Genomic DNA, 16,989 nt, shown 5'->3' with positions numbered 1-16,989 from the left:
CTGCAACTCTCCGATGGATCCCTGGGCGGTTGCCCGCGGTCGACGCCCGCCGTTCTGACTTCGACCTCCAAGAAGCTTCTCTTCAGGGAAAAGATCCCCGTGAGGTGATGCAGTACTGTAGGTGAGTTCAAACCTGCCCATCGCCAGTGTAGTGTCCGAGGATCAATAATACTCAGACTGCAGGAGAACAATAAAACAGGTATTTACTGAACAGAGAGTAATTCAAGACTGAAATACAGAAGCCTGCTATGGCTTTATATACAGGGGTGGTCACTGCCGGTACTGCAGTATAGAATCAGTTCTTCTCTTAAAGGCACATACACAACAATATATTTATAAAATAGCAGTAGAAAATGCTGGCGATACACAACAGGTCAGACAGCATCGGTATCGAGAAAGACTGGTTAACATTCCGGGGATTGACCCTTCGTCATATCAGATTTGCAGCCTTTTTAAAAAAAAAAAAAAAAAAATGTTTTATTTATTGCGGTTAAGTCACGATGTTTTTAGTGCTGTCTCCAGATCTGTTTAGTGTATTGGTACCAATGTTCTATAGGGGAGGGGGGAGGGAGACGGACAGGGGGAGCAGCGAGCTGGAGCTGGAGCTCAGTATTGTGGATTGTGTTGGGCCGGAAGGTGGAAGCTGGGCACTGATCGGTCAGTGACTGGCCTTAACGGCAGCGTCGCGGTGGCAGAGTTGCACCACTAACAGAGAGGAAGAATTGCTGTTTTCTCATGATTATTGCGACACGGGAGAAGGTTTTAGGGTTGACGGTCATGACGCCACAAATTCCATTCCCTGGCCACCGACTCCCCCTCCCTGGCCACGGTCTGAGGCTGAACCCGACTGTTCACAACCTCCGCTTCCTATTTGATCCTGAGCTGAGGTTCCAACCACACATCTTCTCCTTTCACCACTGTGACGTCTGCGCTCCTACCTCAGCTCATCTGCTGCTGAAACTCTCTCTCTCACCTCCAGATTGGACTATTCCAACACTCTCCTGGCCAGCCTCCCTCCCATCAACCACCCTCCTTCAACTTGAGTTCATCCGAAACTCTGCTGCCCGTATCCTAACTCGCACCAGGTCCCATCACCTCTGTACTCGCTGACCTACATTGGCTCCTGGTCTGGTAATGCCTTGATTTTAAAATTCTTATCCTTGTGTTCAAATACCTTCATGGCCTCACCCCTCCCCATCTCTGTAACCTCCTCCAGTCCCACAACCCTCCGAGATCTCTGCACTCCTCCAATTCTGGCCTCTTGCGCATCCTCGATTTCCATCGCTCCACCATTGGCGGCCGTGTCTTCAGCCGCCTGGGCCCTGAGCTGTGGAATTCCCTCCCTAAACCTCCCCGCCTCCCTCTCCTCCTTTAAGACGCTCTTTAAAACCGACCTCTTTGACCAATCTTTTGGTCACCTGTCCTAATATCTCCTTGTGTGGCTCGGTGTCGGATTTTGTTTGATAATCGCTCCTGTGAAGCTCCTTGGGACGTTTTACTACGTTAAAGGCGCTATATAAATACGAATTGTTGTTGCACCTGCTCCACTCCAGGTCCAGTCTGTGTATACACCCAGTTTTGGAGGTGGCGTCTTATAGATGCACATACTGGTAACTGACTGCTTTGTTTTTGGTTTTGCATTCTGGTTTCTGTTGGGCCAAAGCCGATGGGACGCCTTTGTTCAGACGCCAATCTTTCTGATGACATTAATTTTGAAAAAATTACACAGGAGTTATTTGAGGTCCAGAGGCTCATTATGTGGTTTGAAGTGCTCAACCTGGTCTTGTAATTATTAGCAAATAATAAAGGGTGCGGTAGTGTAATGATCACGGTACTGAACTGGTAATCTAGAGCCCTGCAGAACAGGAGTTCACATCTCACCAGGGCAGTTTGAGAATTTCAATTCAGTTAAGAAAAAAAAATCTGGAAATTAAAATCTGGGATCAGTAAAAGTGACCATGAGGCTGTCGGATTGTTGTAAAAACCCACCTGGTTCACTCATGTCCTTTAGGGAAGGAATCCTGCCGTCCTTACCCAGTCTGGGCCTACATGTGACTCCAGTCCCACACCAAGGTCTTAACGTCTATAAAGAATAACACCCTCACCACATGGACTGCGCTGCTTCAGAGCCAATGAATGACGTTTTGAAGTGTAGTCACTGTTGTTATGTAGGTAAATAAACCAACATACTAATAGGGTTCAGTAGCATAGTGGCTATGTTACTGGGCTAGTAATTCACCTCAGCAGCTGGGGAATTTAAATAATTCAATAAATCTGGAGGAAAAGGTTAGTATCCCAACTCGTAAAAACCCATCTGGTTCACTGATGCCCTTTAGGGAAGGAAATCCGCCGTCCTTACCCGGTCTGGCCTATATGTGACTCCAGACCCACAGCAATGTGGTTGACTCTCAACTGCCCTCGGAAATGGCCCAGCAAGCCATTCAATTGTATAAGGCAGCTCACCAGCAACCTCTCGAGGGTAATTAGGGATTGACAATAAGTGCTGACCTTCCCAGAGATGCCAACATCCCGTGAATGAATAAAAAAATGAACAGCCAGTTTATACACAGTAAGGTCCTACAGACAGAAAGTGAGATAAATGATCAGTTAATGCATTTTAGCGGCGTACCGTGGGGGAGGAATGTTGCCCAGGATACTGGGAGAGTTCCCTGCTCTTCGCACAGTGCCATGTATCCGTCTGAACAGGTAGCTGAGTCCTCGGTTTAACCTGACTTCGGAAAGGCAAGGCCTCTGACGGCGCAGCACTCCCTCGTACTGCAGTATAATGTCAGCCTGGATGACGTGCTCATGTCCTGCAGTGGGGCTCGAATCCACGACCTGATGCAGATGTGAGAATGCCGCCACCTACATAACAACACTGGCTGAAGTTCAGAAGGGATACCAAATTCTTTTGGGACATGGTGTGCTATATAAATGCGAGCTCTTCATTTCTTATGGCAGTTTTATCGTGGTTGCTTCGGATAGACTGGGCCAGATGCTATGAAATGCTTTGGCTCTGAAGCAAAAGGCACTTTGCAGACTACAGACCTGCTTTGGACCAGAAACTGGGACACTGAGAACATCCCAGCTTACTTTACCCACTGACTGTAGAATCACTTAGCTCTGTTTCATAGGACACCAATATCGAGGATCAGGCATTTTACTGCAATATTGCATTATAATTGGGTGAGGATGTATGAAATATGAGAAATATACAAGGTAACCAAATAGCTGCAAGAAAGATATAAATTTTGTGGGATTTCTGTACCCAGCGCCTTTGAAGGCATGACCAGCGTGCATACATTTCTGTATATACCTAGACCATATTCTTTCAAGCTCGTGTCCTTTGCTCTTCGGGGGTCTGTGAGGGCATCTCAGAAGGTTTGCAAGGTCATCAGATTCTGGTGTTCTGTAGTTCTTGGTTTCCGAGCATATTGTTTCTCATGCTGTATATTGATTAAAAAATGACCCACGCACTGATAAAGAAGGTAGACTTGCATTTATATCAAACCTTTCATGACCTCCGGGTACCTCAAAGCACTCCATAGCCAATGAAGTACTTTTGAAGTGTCTTCGCTGTTGTAATGTAAGGAAACAAGGCAGTCAATTTGTGCAAAGCAGGATCCCACAAACGGCATCTGTTTTTACTGATGGAGGTTGAGGGAGTGCACCGGGGAGAACTCCCCTGCACTTGTCTGAATAGTGTCCGTGCGACCTTGCACATCCACCTGAGAGGGCAGACGGGGCCTCGGTTTAACGTCTCGTCCGTGAAACAGATTTCCTTTACAAGTCGAGATGCTGTGATCCACTCGGTCTTGGCCAAGGTTGTCCACCCATGGGTCACATGGGACCCAGACCATGTCAATCCTCGAAGCCCAGAAAATTGAGTCTATTTGCACTTATGGGTTACTCATGGGTTGGTCCAGTTTGAGCTTGTGGACCTGGAGATTTAGCAAGGATTGTTTTCAGTGCTGTTGCTTCATTGATGGACCAATCCTAATCAGAACTCTCAAGATCTGTCAGTACCTAGAGATATCGGGCAATTAATGGGAACGGGCTTATCTTTATACGTGACTCCAGGGCGCAGGCCTGCATAGGCCACCTAGACTGGTATCTTTCTGGGTCTAAGGGAAACAGAAAAGCAGCAAGATTTGAAATGACCTTTTATAAAACACTGGTTCGGCCACAGCTGGAGTGTTGTGGCCAGTTCTGGGCACCACACTTTAGGAAGGATGTCAAGGCCTTAGAGAGGTGCCGAAGAGATTGACTAGAATGGTTCCAGGGATGAGGGACTTCAGTAATGTGGAGGGACTGGAGAAGCTGGGATTGTCCTCCTTAGAGCCGAGAAGTTTAAGAGGAGATTTGGTGGAGGTGTTCAAAATCATGAAGGGTTTTGATCGAGTAAATAAGGAGAAACTGTTTCCAGTGGCAGGAGGGTCGGTAACCAGAGGACACGGAGTGAAGGTGATTGGCAAAAGAACCAGAGGGGAGATTAAATTTTTTTCACACAGCGAGTTATGATGATCTGGAATGCGCTGCCTGAAAGCAGATTCAACAGTAACTTTCAAAAGGGAATTGGATAAATACTTGAAAAGGAAAAATTACAGGGCTGTGGGGAAAAGGGCAGGGGGGAGTGGGACTAATTGGAGAGCTCTTTCAAAGAGCCGGCACAGGCCCGATGGGCCGAATGGCCTCCCTCTGTGCTGTATCACTGTGTGATTCTATGACGGTGATCACAGACGTGATGAGCTACAAAGCTGGTTGCTCTCTTTCTGACTGTTGCCCCTGCTGGGTTTTGTTAACGAAAACTCTTTTTGTTTCTTGCAGATATTCCAGTTCTGAGTGTACACTATGGACGACGACAGTCAGGATGGACTGATTAACATAAACGCAGCGCTGGGAAAAGCGCGGGGAAAACGGGAAATTGTCACCATTTTCAGCGATGAAGGTAATGTTCGGCACAATGTTGAGCAAACGGAGGGACTGTATTGGACAAGCTGGATATACCAGTGGGTAGGATTGCAGAAGGCCGGGAATTTTTAAAAGAGGAAACTTTCCATGGGAATTTTTGGGAATTTATGGGAATTTTGAGTTTTTTTGCACACTGATGGTTTTTGTCTCTGACCCTTATATTATCTTTGTCATCAAGATAGACATACTGTTCCATACAAATACAAACAGGCTTTCAAAACTTTATTTAGGTTATAATTTTGAACTTTATTGAACCCCCACAAAAAAGACCCATCTAAACTAAAATAAAAAGAGCGTCAGCTTATTTAGCCTGTAATTTGTCCTTATTTTGTCCCTTTGAGTCTTCTACTCATGAGTCTTCTGAGTCTTCTACTCCTCATTGCTCCTCCTGATTCTCTGACTCTGGCTCTGACGTGTCCATTTCCTCCTCTGTGTCAGTGTCTAGCTGTGTGGTGGACACTTCTGTATCTGGCTCAATAAGTTGTAGGTTCGCCCGGATAGCCACCAGTTTCTCCACTCTCGTTAGTCAGCCTGTTGCGCACCTTTGTATGCGTATTCCCAAAAAGTGACCAGTTTCGTTCAGAGGCCGCTGATGAAGGTGGGATTCGGAGTATCACTGATGCAATGGGTGACAGGGCCTCAGATGCACAAAGTCCCTTCCACCAGGTATGTGCACTGATATGCTTGCATGATTCCCATATCCCGTCCCCATTCCAAAGACCTTGCTTGGTAGAGAACTTTGCCAGACTTCCCAGAACTTTGCCCACGTCCAGATTGAGGTGGCGTGAGAGGGTAGAAATCACACTGTAAGCGCTGTTGATCTGTTCTCCAGGAAGTATTGGTCTCCCAACATGCTTTGGGACCAGCATGTATGCTGCAGCATGAATCGGCTTGACACACAATTCTCGACGCGTCTGTATGAATTGAACAATTGCCTTCTCCTCTGCTTTGAGCAGCAGGGATGTGGGTAGGGCAATGCGGATTTGTTCTTTTAAATCAGCAAAAAGCCTGAGAACATCTGACAAGACAGCGTCACCTCCTTCAATCTGAGCAATTGCAGATGCTACTGGTGAGAGTAGTTTAAGGCTGCTAACCACTCTCTCCCAAAACACATCATCCAGCAGTATTTTCTTGATGGTGGTTTCCACATCCCCAGACTGGGATATTGCCATTTCTTGCAGCGACTCCTTACCCTCCAGAAGGCTGTTGTACATTATGACAACGTCACCCCATCTAGTGTTGCTGGGCAGCTTCAGTGTGGTGTTCTTGTTCTTTGTCGTTTGCTTGGAGTTGTAGGTTGCTGCAACTACCTGTTTTCCCCTGACATACTTAACAACTTGCTTGGCTCTCTTGTACAGTGTTTCCATGGTTCTCAAACCCATGATGTCCTTGAGGAGCAGGTTAAGCCCATGAGCTGCGCACCCAATAGACGTAATATGAGGGTAGGCCTCCTCCACTTGAGCCCAAGCAGCCTTCATATTCGCAGCATTGTCAGTAACTACTGCAAAGACCTTTTGTGATCCAAGATCGTTGATGACCGCTTTCAGCTCATCAGCAATGCATGTGCCTGTGTGTCTGTTGTCCTTCGTGTCTGTGCTCTTGAAGAACACTGGGAGAGGAGTGGAGACGATGTAGTTTATGATGCCCTCCCCTCGTACATTTGACCACCCATCTGAGATAACTGCAACACAGTCTGCCATCTCTATCGTTTCTTTGAGCATTCCTTGGACTCTGTTATACTCAGCCTCCAGCAAATAAGTAGACAAAACATGTCTGGTGGGAGGACAGTATGCAGGGCGAATAACATTGAAAAATCTCTTCCAGTACACATTGGCTGTGAGCATGAGGGATGAGCCTGTTGCATATACAGCTTGAGCAAGGCACTCATCTGCATTCTTCTGGCTATGGTTATCCATTGTATTAAAGAACCTTCCAAGTGGGCCAGGAGTTGCTGATGATAAGGAGCCTGATGCTGAATGTTAACCATCATCCTCTTGAATGGAAGCAGAGGAACTCTGAGCTGACTGCTGTGAGCTTTGACTGAAATTGTTACATTTGGATAAATGCTGCTGCATCTTTGTGGCATTCTTTACATATGGCTTTGTACAGTGATTGCACATGTACACAGTCTTTCCATCTTTAATGCCTGGGGTAAAATGCTTCCACACATCCGACGGTAAACGTGGCATTATTCTATACAGAGAAATAAAGGGCATTCGTCTCTGTGTCAAACTGCGGTCGATCAGCACGATTGCAACAGGGTGAGTAAATTTTTCATGATGCTCCATGTGATGGAAGCATGACCTGTGCACGCACGATGCTACATCACCAATAGAGGGAGCTAATCGCTCATCCACCCAATCAGGACACATTTGTTCACAGTCACACACAAAACTTGTAATTATTAAAACAAGCCAAGTAAGAAGATAAACATACATTGATTAAGAAATTTTTTAATAATTAAGATTCCATCTCTGTTAGTAATTTTAAGAGAGGACCTGTGGAAAAAAAATGAAAGAAATACAAAAAAAAACAATATTATGCTAGCATGTGCTTTTTTGGGCAAAATTCCCAAGCTAAACTTCCCATGAAAAATTTCTGGAAATTTACTGGAAACTTTCCACCCCTTCGCAACCCTACCAGTGGGGCAAAACTATTAAGAACATAAGAAATAGGAGCAGGAATAGGCCACTTGGCCCCTCGAGCCTGCTCCGCCATTCAATAAGATCATGGCTGATCTTGGGCTCAAAGCTACTTCCCCGCCCGCTCCCCATAACCCTTCACTCCCTTATCTTGCAAAAATCTGTCTATCTCCACCTTAAATGTATTTAATGACCCAGCCTCCGTGGCTCTCTGGGCAGAGAATTCCACAGATTTACGACCCTCTGAGAGAAGAAATTCCTTCTCATCTCAGTTCTAAAAGGGCGACCCTTTATTCTGAAACTATGCCCCTGAGTTCTAGATTTCCCCACGAGGGGAAACATCCTCTCTGCATCTACCTTGTCGAGCCCCCTCAGTATCTTATATGTTTCAATAAGATCACCTCTCATTCTTCTAAATTCCAATGAGAATAAGCCCAACCTAGTCAACCCCCTCATCTCTGGAATTAACCTAGTGAATCGTCTCTGAACTGCCTCCAATGCAAGTATATCCTTCCTTAAATAAGGTGACCAAAACTGTATGCAGTACTCAAGTTGCAGCAGGACTTCCCTGCTTTTATACTCCGACCCCCTTGCAATAAAGGCCAACATTCCATTTGCCTTTTTGATTACTTGCTGTACCTGCATGCTAACTTTTTGTGTTTCATGCACAAGGACCCCCAGGTCCAAATACACATCCACTGGCTCACCTTTGTCCACCCTGATCGTTACATCCTTAAAGAACTCCAGCAAATTTGTTAAACATGATTTCCCTTTCATAAAACCATGCTGACTCTGCTTGACTGCATTATGATTTTCCAAATGCCCTGCTACCGCTTCCTTAATGAAGGACTCCAGCATTTTCCCACCGACAGATGTTAGGCTAACTGGTCTATAGTTTCCTGCTTTCTGTTTCCCTCCTTTCTTAAATAGGGGTGTTACATTAGCGGTTTTCCAATCCGCTGGGACCTCTCCAGAGTCCAGGGAATTTTGGTATATTACACCCAATGCATCTACTATCTCTGCAGCCACTTCTTTTAAGACCCTGGGATGCAGGCCATCTGGTCCAGGGGACTTGTCGTCTTTTAGCCCCATGATTTTACCAAGCACTTTTTCCTTGGTGATAGTGATTGTCTTTAGTTCCCCCTCCCTGTGGCCTGTTGATTATCCATTATTGGGATGTTGTTCGTGTCTTCTACCGTGAAGACAGATACAAAATATTTGTTCAGAGTCTCTGCCATTTCCCCGTTCCCCATGATTAATTCCCCAGTCTCATCCTCTAAGGGACCAACGTTTACTTTACTTTAGCTACTCTCTTCCTTTTTATATACCTGTAGAAGCTCTTACTATCTGTTTTAATGTTTCTTGTCAGTTTACTCTCATAATTCATCTCTTTTTTTAGTCGTCCCTTGCTGGTTTTTAAAAATTACCCAATCCTCTGGCCTCCCACCAATCTTGGCAACATTGTATGCCTTCGTTTTCAATTTGATACCATCCTTTACTTCCTTAGTTAGCCAGGGATCGTGCTCCCTTCTCTTAAAATCTTTCTTTCTCACTGGAATATATTTTTGTTGAGAGTTAGGAAATATCTCCTTAAATGTCCACCACTGCATTTCAACTGTCTTACCCTTTAATTTATTTTTCCAGTCCACTTTAGCCAGTTCTGCCCTCGTGCCATTGTAATTGCCTTTGTTTAAGATCAGGACACTGGTTTGAGATACAACTTTCTCACCCTCCAACTGAATTTGAAATTCAACCATGCTATGATCACTCTTTCCTAGAGGATCCTTTACTATAAGATCATTTATTAATTCTGTCTCATTACACAGTACCAGATCCAAGATAGCCTGCTCCCTGGTTGGTTCCATTACATACTGTTCTGGGAAACCATCCCAGATCCCTCTCAAGGCGACCATGGCCAATTTGATTTGTCCAATCAATATGGAGATTAAAATCACCCATGATTATTACCGTACCTTTTTTACAGGCCTCCATTATTTGTTGATTTATACTCTGTCCAACAATATTGCTACTGTTCGGGGGCCTGTAGACTCCGCCCACCACAGACTTTTTCCCTTTATTTTTTATCTCCACCCAAAGCGATTCTACATCTTGATCTTCTGATCCAATCTCACTTCTCACCGCTGCACCCATCCCATCCTTTACCAACAAAGCCACCCCACCTCCCTTTCCTTCCTGTCTATCCTTCCGAGTTGTCAGATACCCTGGAATATTCAGTTCCCAGCCCTGGTCACCTTGCAACCATGTCTCTAATGGCGATCAGATCATACCCATTTGTATCAATTTGTGCCGTCAACTCATCTATCTTGTTACGAATGCTGCGTGCATTCAGATATAGAACTTTTCACTTTGTCTTTTTACCATTTCTCTTTGTTTTAGCCCCATTTTCTGTTGCACTCTTATTTTTAAACATTCTGTCCCTTCCTGTCACACTCTGGTTATTATTTCCCCCATCTCTATCCTGCTCTATTGCTTTCTCATTTCTCATTGACTTTTTAAATTCCCGCTCACCTGGATCCTCCCCCCCCCCCCCCCACTATTTAGTTTAAAGCCCTTTCTACAGCCCTGGTTATTCGATTTGCCAGGACTCTAGCCCCAGCATGGTTCAGGTGAAGCCCGTCCAAACGGAACCGCTCCCTCTTATCCCAGTACCGGTGCCAGTGCCCCACGAATCAAAGCCCATTTCTCCCACACCAGTCTTTGAGTTCATTTCTCTGATCTTATTTACCCAGTGCAAATTCGCTCGTGGCTCATGAGAAGGTGGTGGTGAGCCGCCGCCTTGAACCGCTGCAGTCCGTGTGGTGAAGGGGCTCCCACAGCGCTGTGAGGGAGGCAGTTCCAGGATTTTGGTCCAGCGATGATGAAGGAACCACGATATATTTCCAAATCGGAATGGTGTGTGACTTGGAGGGGAACTAGCAGATGATGGTGTTCATGCGCCTGCTGCCCTTGTCCTTCTACCCAGCCTCTGACCTGCTCTTGTAGCCGCAGTATTTATGTGGCTGGTCCAGTTAAGTTTCTAGTCAGTGGTTAAAGGGAGTGTGACGGCGTGAATAGGAAATTGATTTAAGGACAGAATATAGCGTGTGGTGCTTAATGGATATTACTGGGACTGGAGGGATGTGGACAGTGGTGTCCCCCAGGGGTCTGTGTTAGAACTGTTGCTCTTCTCAATGTGGACCTGGGCATGGGAGGCACCACAGTGAGCTCCGCAGACAACACGGAAATCAAAAGAGAAAACTGTAAATCTGAAATCAAAAGAGAGAATGCTGGAAACGAAGAGTGACGGGAATGTTTCGGGTGTGCTCCTTTTATTGCACTGTTTCTGATGAAACACTTCGCACTAATGGTCAGACCTGTCGATTTTCTTAAATATAAACAGAAAGTGCTGGAAATACTCAGCAGGTGCGTTTCTGGTATTTTTTGTTTTTATTACAAAAATATTTGTTTTATATTTTTATCAGTTCACCTTTCCAGCTTTATTAAAGTTTCACCCTTTAGTGTGCATGTTGTCCCCTAATTCTTCCTCTCGATGTGTGATAGGTCGAATGGCCGCCTGTGCTGGAAAATGCTGCGGTTTCAGTAGATCGAGTCTGTCCTCAGAACTATCGTCTCTCATCCCTGCTATTGGCCACTATACGCATTTAATCTTCTTTCTGTAATGCTGCACACTGAACTGTGCGCAGTGCTCCGAGCTGTGCGCAGTGCTCCGAGCTGTGCGCAGTGCTCCGAGCTGTGCGCAGTGCTCCGAGCTGTGCGCAGTGCTCCGAGCTGTGCGCAGTGCTCCGAGCTGTGCGCAGTGCTCCGAGCTGTGCGCAGTGCTCCGAGCTGTGCGCAGTGCTCCGAGCTGTGCGCAGTGCTCCGAGCTGTGCGCAGTGCTCCGAGCTGTGCGCAGTGCCCGGAGCTGTGCGCAGTGCCCGGAGCTGTGCGCAGTGCCCCGAGCTGTGCGCAGTGCCCGGAGCTGTGCGCAGTGCCCGGAGCTGTGCGCAGTGCCCGGAGCTGTGCGCAGTGCCCGGAGCTGTGCGCAGTGCCCCGAGCTGTGCGCAGTGCCCCGAGCTGTGCGCAGTGCCCCGAGCTGTGCGCAGTGCCCCGAGCTGTGCGCAGTGCCCCGAGCTGTGCGCAGTGCCCCGAGCTGTGCGCAGTGCTCTGAACTGTAGCCTAACAATTGCTTTGGGCAAATTTATCACTGCCTCTTGACTCTTGTTCTTTATGCTCCTATTGATAAAACCCAAGATGCTGTTGGCCTTTTTAAATGGCTTTATCTGTCCGCACTTGCACTTTCAAGGAGTTCTGTCGTTGCCCCTCCGGCCTCCTCTTCCACTCCCTTCTGCATCTTTTCACGGAGTTTTTACTCCCATTCCTTGTTTCCCTCCCAAAATACATTACTTCCCACTTCTGCGCATTAAGTTACACCTGTCTGCCGATTCTGCTAACCCACCCGTGGCTTCCTGAAGTATTTTACTAAATTCCTTGTTTTTTTAGGGGACTAGATCTGTTTGATAGTTTAGCTTATTACAAAAGGTCTGCTGTGCCCGATATTAACCGTCTTCAGAATTGATGCAAGGCGTGGCGGAAGTCTTGTGTATTAACTAGCAGCAAGAAAATACCCAAGGCAAACAATTTCAACATCAAAAAGAAAAGAGCACTTGCATTTCTGTAGCACCTTTCATGACCTCAGGACGTCCCACAGCACTTTACAGCCAATGAAGTACTTTTGAAGTGTAGCCACTATTATAATGTAGGAAAAGTGGCAGTCAGAGAAAACGGTTTAAATCAAACATGGCCACAGTAAATAATAATTCTAATAGGTCTAAGAGCGTTAAAAAAACAAGCCTGAAGGCTTTGTGTCTTAATGTGAGGAGCATTTGTAATAAGGTGGATGAATTGGCTGCACAAATAGAAGTAAACGAATACGATTTGGTTGGGATTACGGAAACGTGGCTCAAGGAAGGCCAGGACTGGGAACTCAACATCCAGGGGTATTCGATATTCAGGAAAGATAGGCAAAAAGGAAAGGGAGGTGGGGTAGCATTACTGGTTAAAGAAGGGATTAACACAATTGTAATGAAGGATATTAGCTCTGATGAGGTGGAATCTGTATGGGTAGAATTGAGAAATACTAAGGGGAAAAAATCGTTAGTGGGAGTGGTTTATAGACCTCCAAACAGTAAGGCAGAGGTTGGGGATGGCATTAAAAGGGAAATTAAAGAAGCGTGCAATAAGGGCACAGCGGTCATCATGGGTGACTTTAATCTACATATAGATTGGGCCAACCAAATTAGTAACAATACTGTGGAGGAGGAATTCCTGGAGTGTTTACGGGATGGTTTCCTGGACCAATATGTCGAGGAACCAACCAGAGATCAGGCCATCTTAGACTGGGTATTATGTAACGAGGAAGGATTAATTGGCAATCTTGTTGTACGAGGCTCCTTGGGTCGGAGCGATCATAATATGATCAAATTCTTCATTAAGATGGAGAATGAAGTAGTTGACTCGGAGACTAGGGTCCTCAATTTAAATAAAGGAAACTACGATGGTCTGAGGAGCGAGTTGGGTAGGATTGATTGGGGAATGGCACTCAGGGTTGACAGTGGATAGGCAATGGCAAACATTCAAAGACCGAATGGATGAACTACAGAATTTGTTCATCCCAGTTTGGCATAAAAATAAAACAAAAAAGGTGACCCAACCGTGGCTAACAAGGGAAATTAGGGATAGCATAAGGTCCAAGGAGAGGGCATATAAATTGGCCAGAAAAAGCAATAATCCTGAGGATTGGGAGCAGTTTAGGATTCAACAAAAGAGGACAAAGGGATTAATTAAGAAAGGGAAAATAGAATATGAGAGTAAGTTTTCAGGGAACATAAAAACTGACTGCAAAAGCTTTTATAGATATGTGAAGAGAAAAAGATTGGTGAAGTCAAGCGTAGGTCCCTTGCAGTCAGAATCGGGGGAATTTATAACGGGGAACAAAGAAATGGCAGACCAACTAAATACATATTTTGGTTCTGTCTTCACAAACGAGGACACAAATAACCTCCCAGAGATGCCGGGGAACATAGGGTCTTATGAAAGGGTGGAACTGAAAGAAATCAGTATTTGTAGGGAAATGGTGTTAGGAAAATTGATGGGACTGAAGGCCGATAAATCCCCAGGGCCTGATAATCTACATCCCAGGGTACTAAAGGAAGTGGCCCTAGAAATAGTAGATGCATTGCTGGTCATCTTCCAGAACTCGATAGACTCTGGAACGGTACCCATGGATTGGTGGGTAGCTAATGTTACCCCACTATTCAAAAAAGGTGGTAGAGAAAAGGCGGGGAATTATAGACCGGTAAGCTTGACATCGGTAGTGGGGAAAATGCTAGAGTCCATTATAAAAGATGTAATAGCAGAGCACTTGGAAAGCAGTGACTGGATCGGACAAAGTCAACATGGGTTTACAAAAGGTAAATCATGCTAGACTAATCTACTGGAATTTTTTGAGGATGTAACTGGTAAAATAGATAAGGGAGAACCAGTGGATGTGGTGTATTTGGACTTTCAGAAGGCTTTCGATAAGGTCCCGCATAAGAGATTAGCGTGCAAAATTAAGGCACATGGGATTGGGGGCAAGGTATTGACTTGGATAGAGAACTGGTTGGCGGACAGAAAGCAAAGAGTTGGAATAAACGGGTCGTTTTCCGAGTGGCAGGCAGTGACTAGTGGGGTACCGCAAGGATCGGTCCTAGGACCCCAGTTGTTCACAATATATATTAATGATCTGGATGAGGGAATTGGATGTAATTTCTCCAAATTTGCAGACGACACAAAGCTGGGTGGGAGGGTATGCTGTGAGGAGGATGTCGTGAAACTCCAGTACGATTTGGACAGGTTGGGTGATTGGGCAGAAACATGGCAAATGCACTATAATGTGGATAAATGTGAGGTTATCCACTTTGGTGGCAAAAACAGGAACGCGGATTATTATTTGAATGGCAATAGATTGGGAGAAGGGGAAGTGCAAAGAGACCTGGGTGTTCTTGTGCACCAGTCGCTGAAGGTAAGCATGCAGGTGCAGCAGGCGGTTAAGAAGGCAAATGGTATGTTGGCCTTCGTAGCAAGAGGGTTCGAGTACAAGAACAAGGATGTCTTGCTGCAGTTGTACAGGGCCTTGGTGAGACTGCACCTTGAGTACTGTGTGCAGTTTTAGTCGCCTTACCTGAGGAAGAACGTTCTTGCCATGGAAGGAGTACAGCGAAGATTCACAAGGCTGATCCCTGGGATGGCAGGAATGACGTATGAGGAAAGATTGTGTCGATTGGGCTTATACTCACTGGAGTTTAGAAGATTGAGAGGGGATCTCATCGAAACCTATAAAATTCTGTCAGGCCTGGACAGGCTGGATGCAGGAAGGATGTTTCTGATGGTCGGGGAGTCCAGAACCAGGGGTCATAGTCTAAGGATAAGGGGTAAGCCATTTAGGACAGAAATGAGGAGGAATTTCTTCACCCAGAGAGTGGTGAACCTGTGGAATTCTCTGCCACAGAGGGCGGTGGAGGCCAGTTCATTAAGTATATTCAAGAAGGAGTTGGATATATTTCTTAAGGCTAAAGGGATCAAGGGATATGGGGAGAAAGCAGGGACAGGGTACTGAATTTGGATGATCAGCCATGATCGCATTGAATGGCGGAGCAGGCTCGAAGGGCCGAATGGCCTACTCCTGCTCCTATCTTCTATGTTTCTATGAAACGCAGCAGCCAGTTTGCGCACAGCAAGCTCCCACAAACAGCAATGTGCTGCTGACCCGATCATCTGTTTTAGTGATGTTGGTTGAGGAAAATATATTGACCCACTCCCCTGCTCATCTTCAAAATAGTGCCATGGGATCTTTTACATCCACCTGAGAGAGCAGACAGGGCCTCGGTTTAATTTCTCATCCGAAAGACAGCACCTCGGACAGTGCAGCGCTCACTCAGTACTGCCCCTCCGACAGTGCAGCGCTCCCTCAGTACTGACCCTCTGACAGTGCAGCGCTCCCTCAGTACTGCCCCTCCGACAGTGCAGCGCTCCCTCAGTACTGCCCCTGCGACAGTGCAGCGCTCCCTCAGTACTGCCCCTCCGACAGTGCGGCGCTCCCTCAGTACGGCCCCTCCGACAGTGCGGCGCTCCCTCAGTACGGCCCCTCCGACAGTGCAGCACTCCCTCAGTACTGCCCCTCCGACAGTGTAGCACTCCCTCAGTACTGCCCCTCCGACAGTGCAGCACTCCCTCAGTACTGCCCCTCCGACAGTGCAGCGCTCCCTCAGCACTGCCCCTCCGACAGTGCAGCGCTCCCTCAGTACTGCCCCTCCGACAGTGTAGCACTCCCTCAGTACTGCCCCTCCGACAGTGCAGCGCTCCCTCAGTACGGCCCCTCCGACAGTGCAGCACTCCCTCAGTACTGCCCCTCCGACAGTGTAGCACTCCCTCAGTACTGCCCCTCCGACAGTGTAGCACTCCCTCAGTACTGCCCCTCCGACAGTGCAGCGCTCCCTCAGTACGGCCCCTCCGACAGTGCAGCACTCCCTCAGTACTGCCCCTCCGACAGTGTAGCACTCCCTCAGTACTGCCCCTCCGACAGTGTAGCACTCCCTCAGTACTGCCCCTCCGACAGTGTAGCACTCCCTCAGTACTGCCCCTCCGACAGTGTAGCACTCCCTCAGTACTGCCCCTCCGACAGTGCAGCGCTCCCTCAGTACGGCCCCTCCGACAGTGCAGCACTCCCTCAGTACTGCCCCTCCGACAGTGTAGCACTCCCTCAGTACTGCCCCTCCGACAGTGCAGTACTGCCCTGGAATGTCAGCCTGGTTTTTGTGTTCAAGTCTCTGGAGTGGGACTTGAACCCACGACCTTCTGACTCAGAGGCGAGAGTGCTGCCCACTGAGCCACGGCTGACACCTGATGGTTACATTTAAGTTTATAGTGTTCGCCAATAATAGTGAACTTCTTGTATTCAAGTACAAGCAAAGTATCTGGCAATAGCCTGGACAGTGCCTGCGGGAGATTTTATTGTGGGGACCAGCATAGCCATACCTGATCTTGTGTCCCACAACATCTGTGTTTGTGCTTCCAGCAGAGTTGCTAAATAGTATTTTGCAATTGTATTAGTGTTTGGTTCACTGCCACCTCTCTTCTAGGAATGCCTACCTTGAAGAAGTTCTGCTCTTCTCTCCGACGGGAGTTCCGTTTATCTATTCAACCTTGTTCATCTTCTGCACCTGCTTAATATCTGTTACATCTCCAGCCTTTTCCAGTTCTGATGAAGGGTCCCAGACCTGAAACGTTAACTCTGTTTCTCTCTCCACGGATGCTGCCTGGCCTGCTGAGTATTTCC

The 16,989-nt window shown here is 46.8% G+C and overlaps 1 protein-coding gene across 2 annotated transcripts in view; it reads left to right on the top strand.

Moving 5' to 3' along the window:
• The window catches only part of phrf1 (PHD and ring finger domains 1), a 111,709-nt gene that overhangs the window by 24,274 nt on the left and 70,446 nt on the right, over positions 1-16,989 (top strand). The window contains exon 2 of one of the 2 annotated variants that reach the window (XM_086008418.1): positions 4,828-4,948. In XM_086008418.1, coding sequence (XP_085864544.1) covers positions 4,852-4,948 — 97 coding nt within the window. In that variant the 5' untranslated portion in view covers positions 4,828-4,851. Of the gene's footprint in view, positions 1-4,827; positions 4,949-16,989 lie in introns of those variants that run through there. The other variant, XM_086008419.1, reaches the window with a different exon arrangement.

Source organism: Somniosus microcephalus, chromosome 15 (assembly GCF_052327205.1).
Source record: "Somniosus microcephalus isolate GS21.2 chromosome 15, FLI_Smic_1.0, whole genome shotgun sequence".
NCBI lineage: Eukaryota > Metazoa > Chordata > Chondrichthyes > Squaliformes > Somniosidae > Somniosus > Somniosus microcephalus.
Note: the sequence above shows the minus strand (reverse complement) of the source record. Positions and strands in the feature narration are given on the sequence as shown.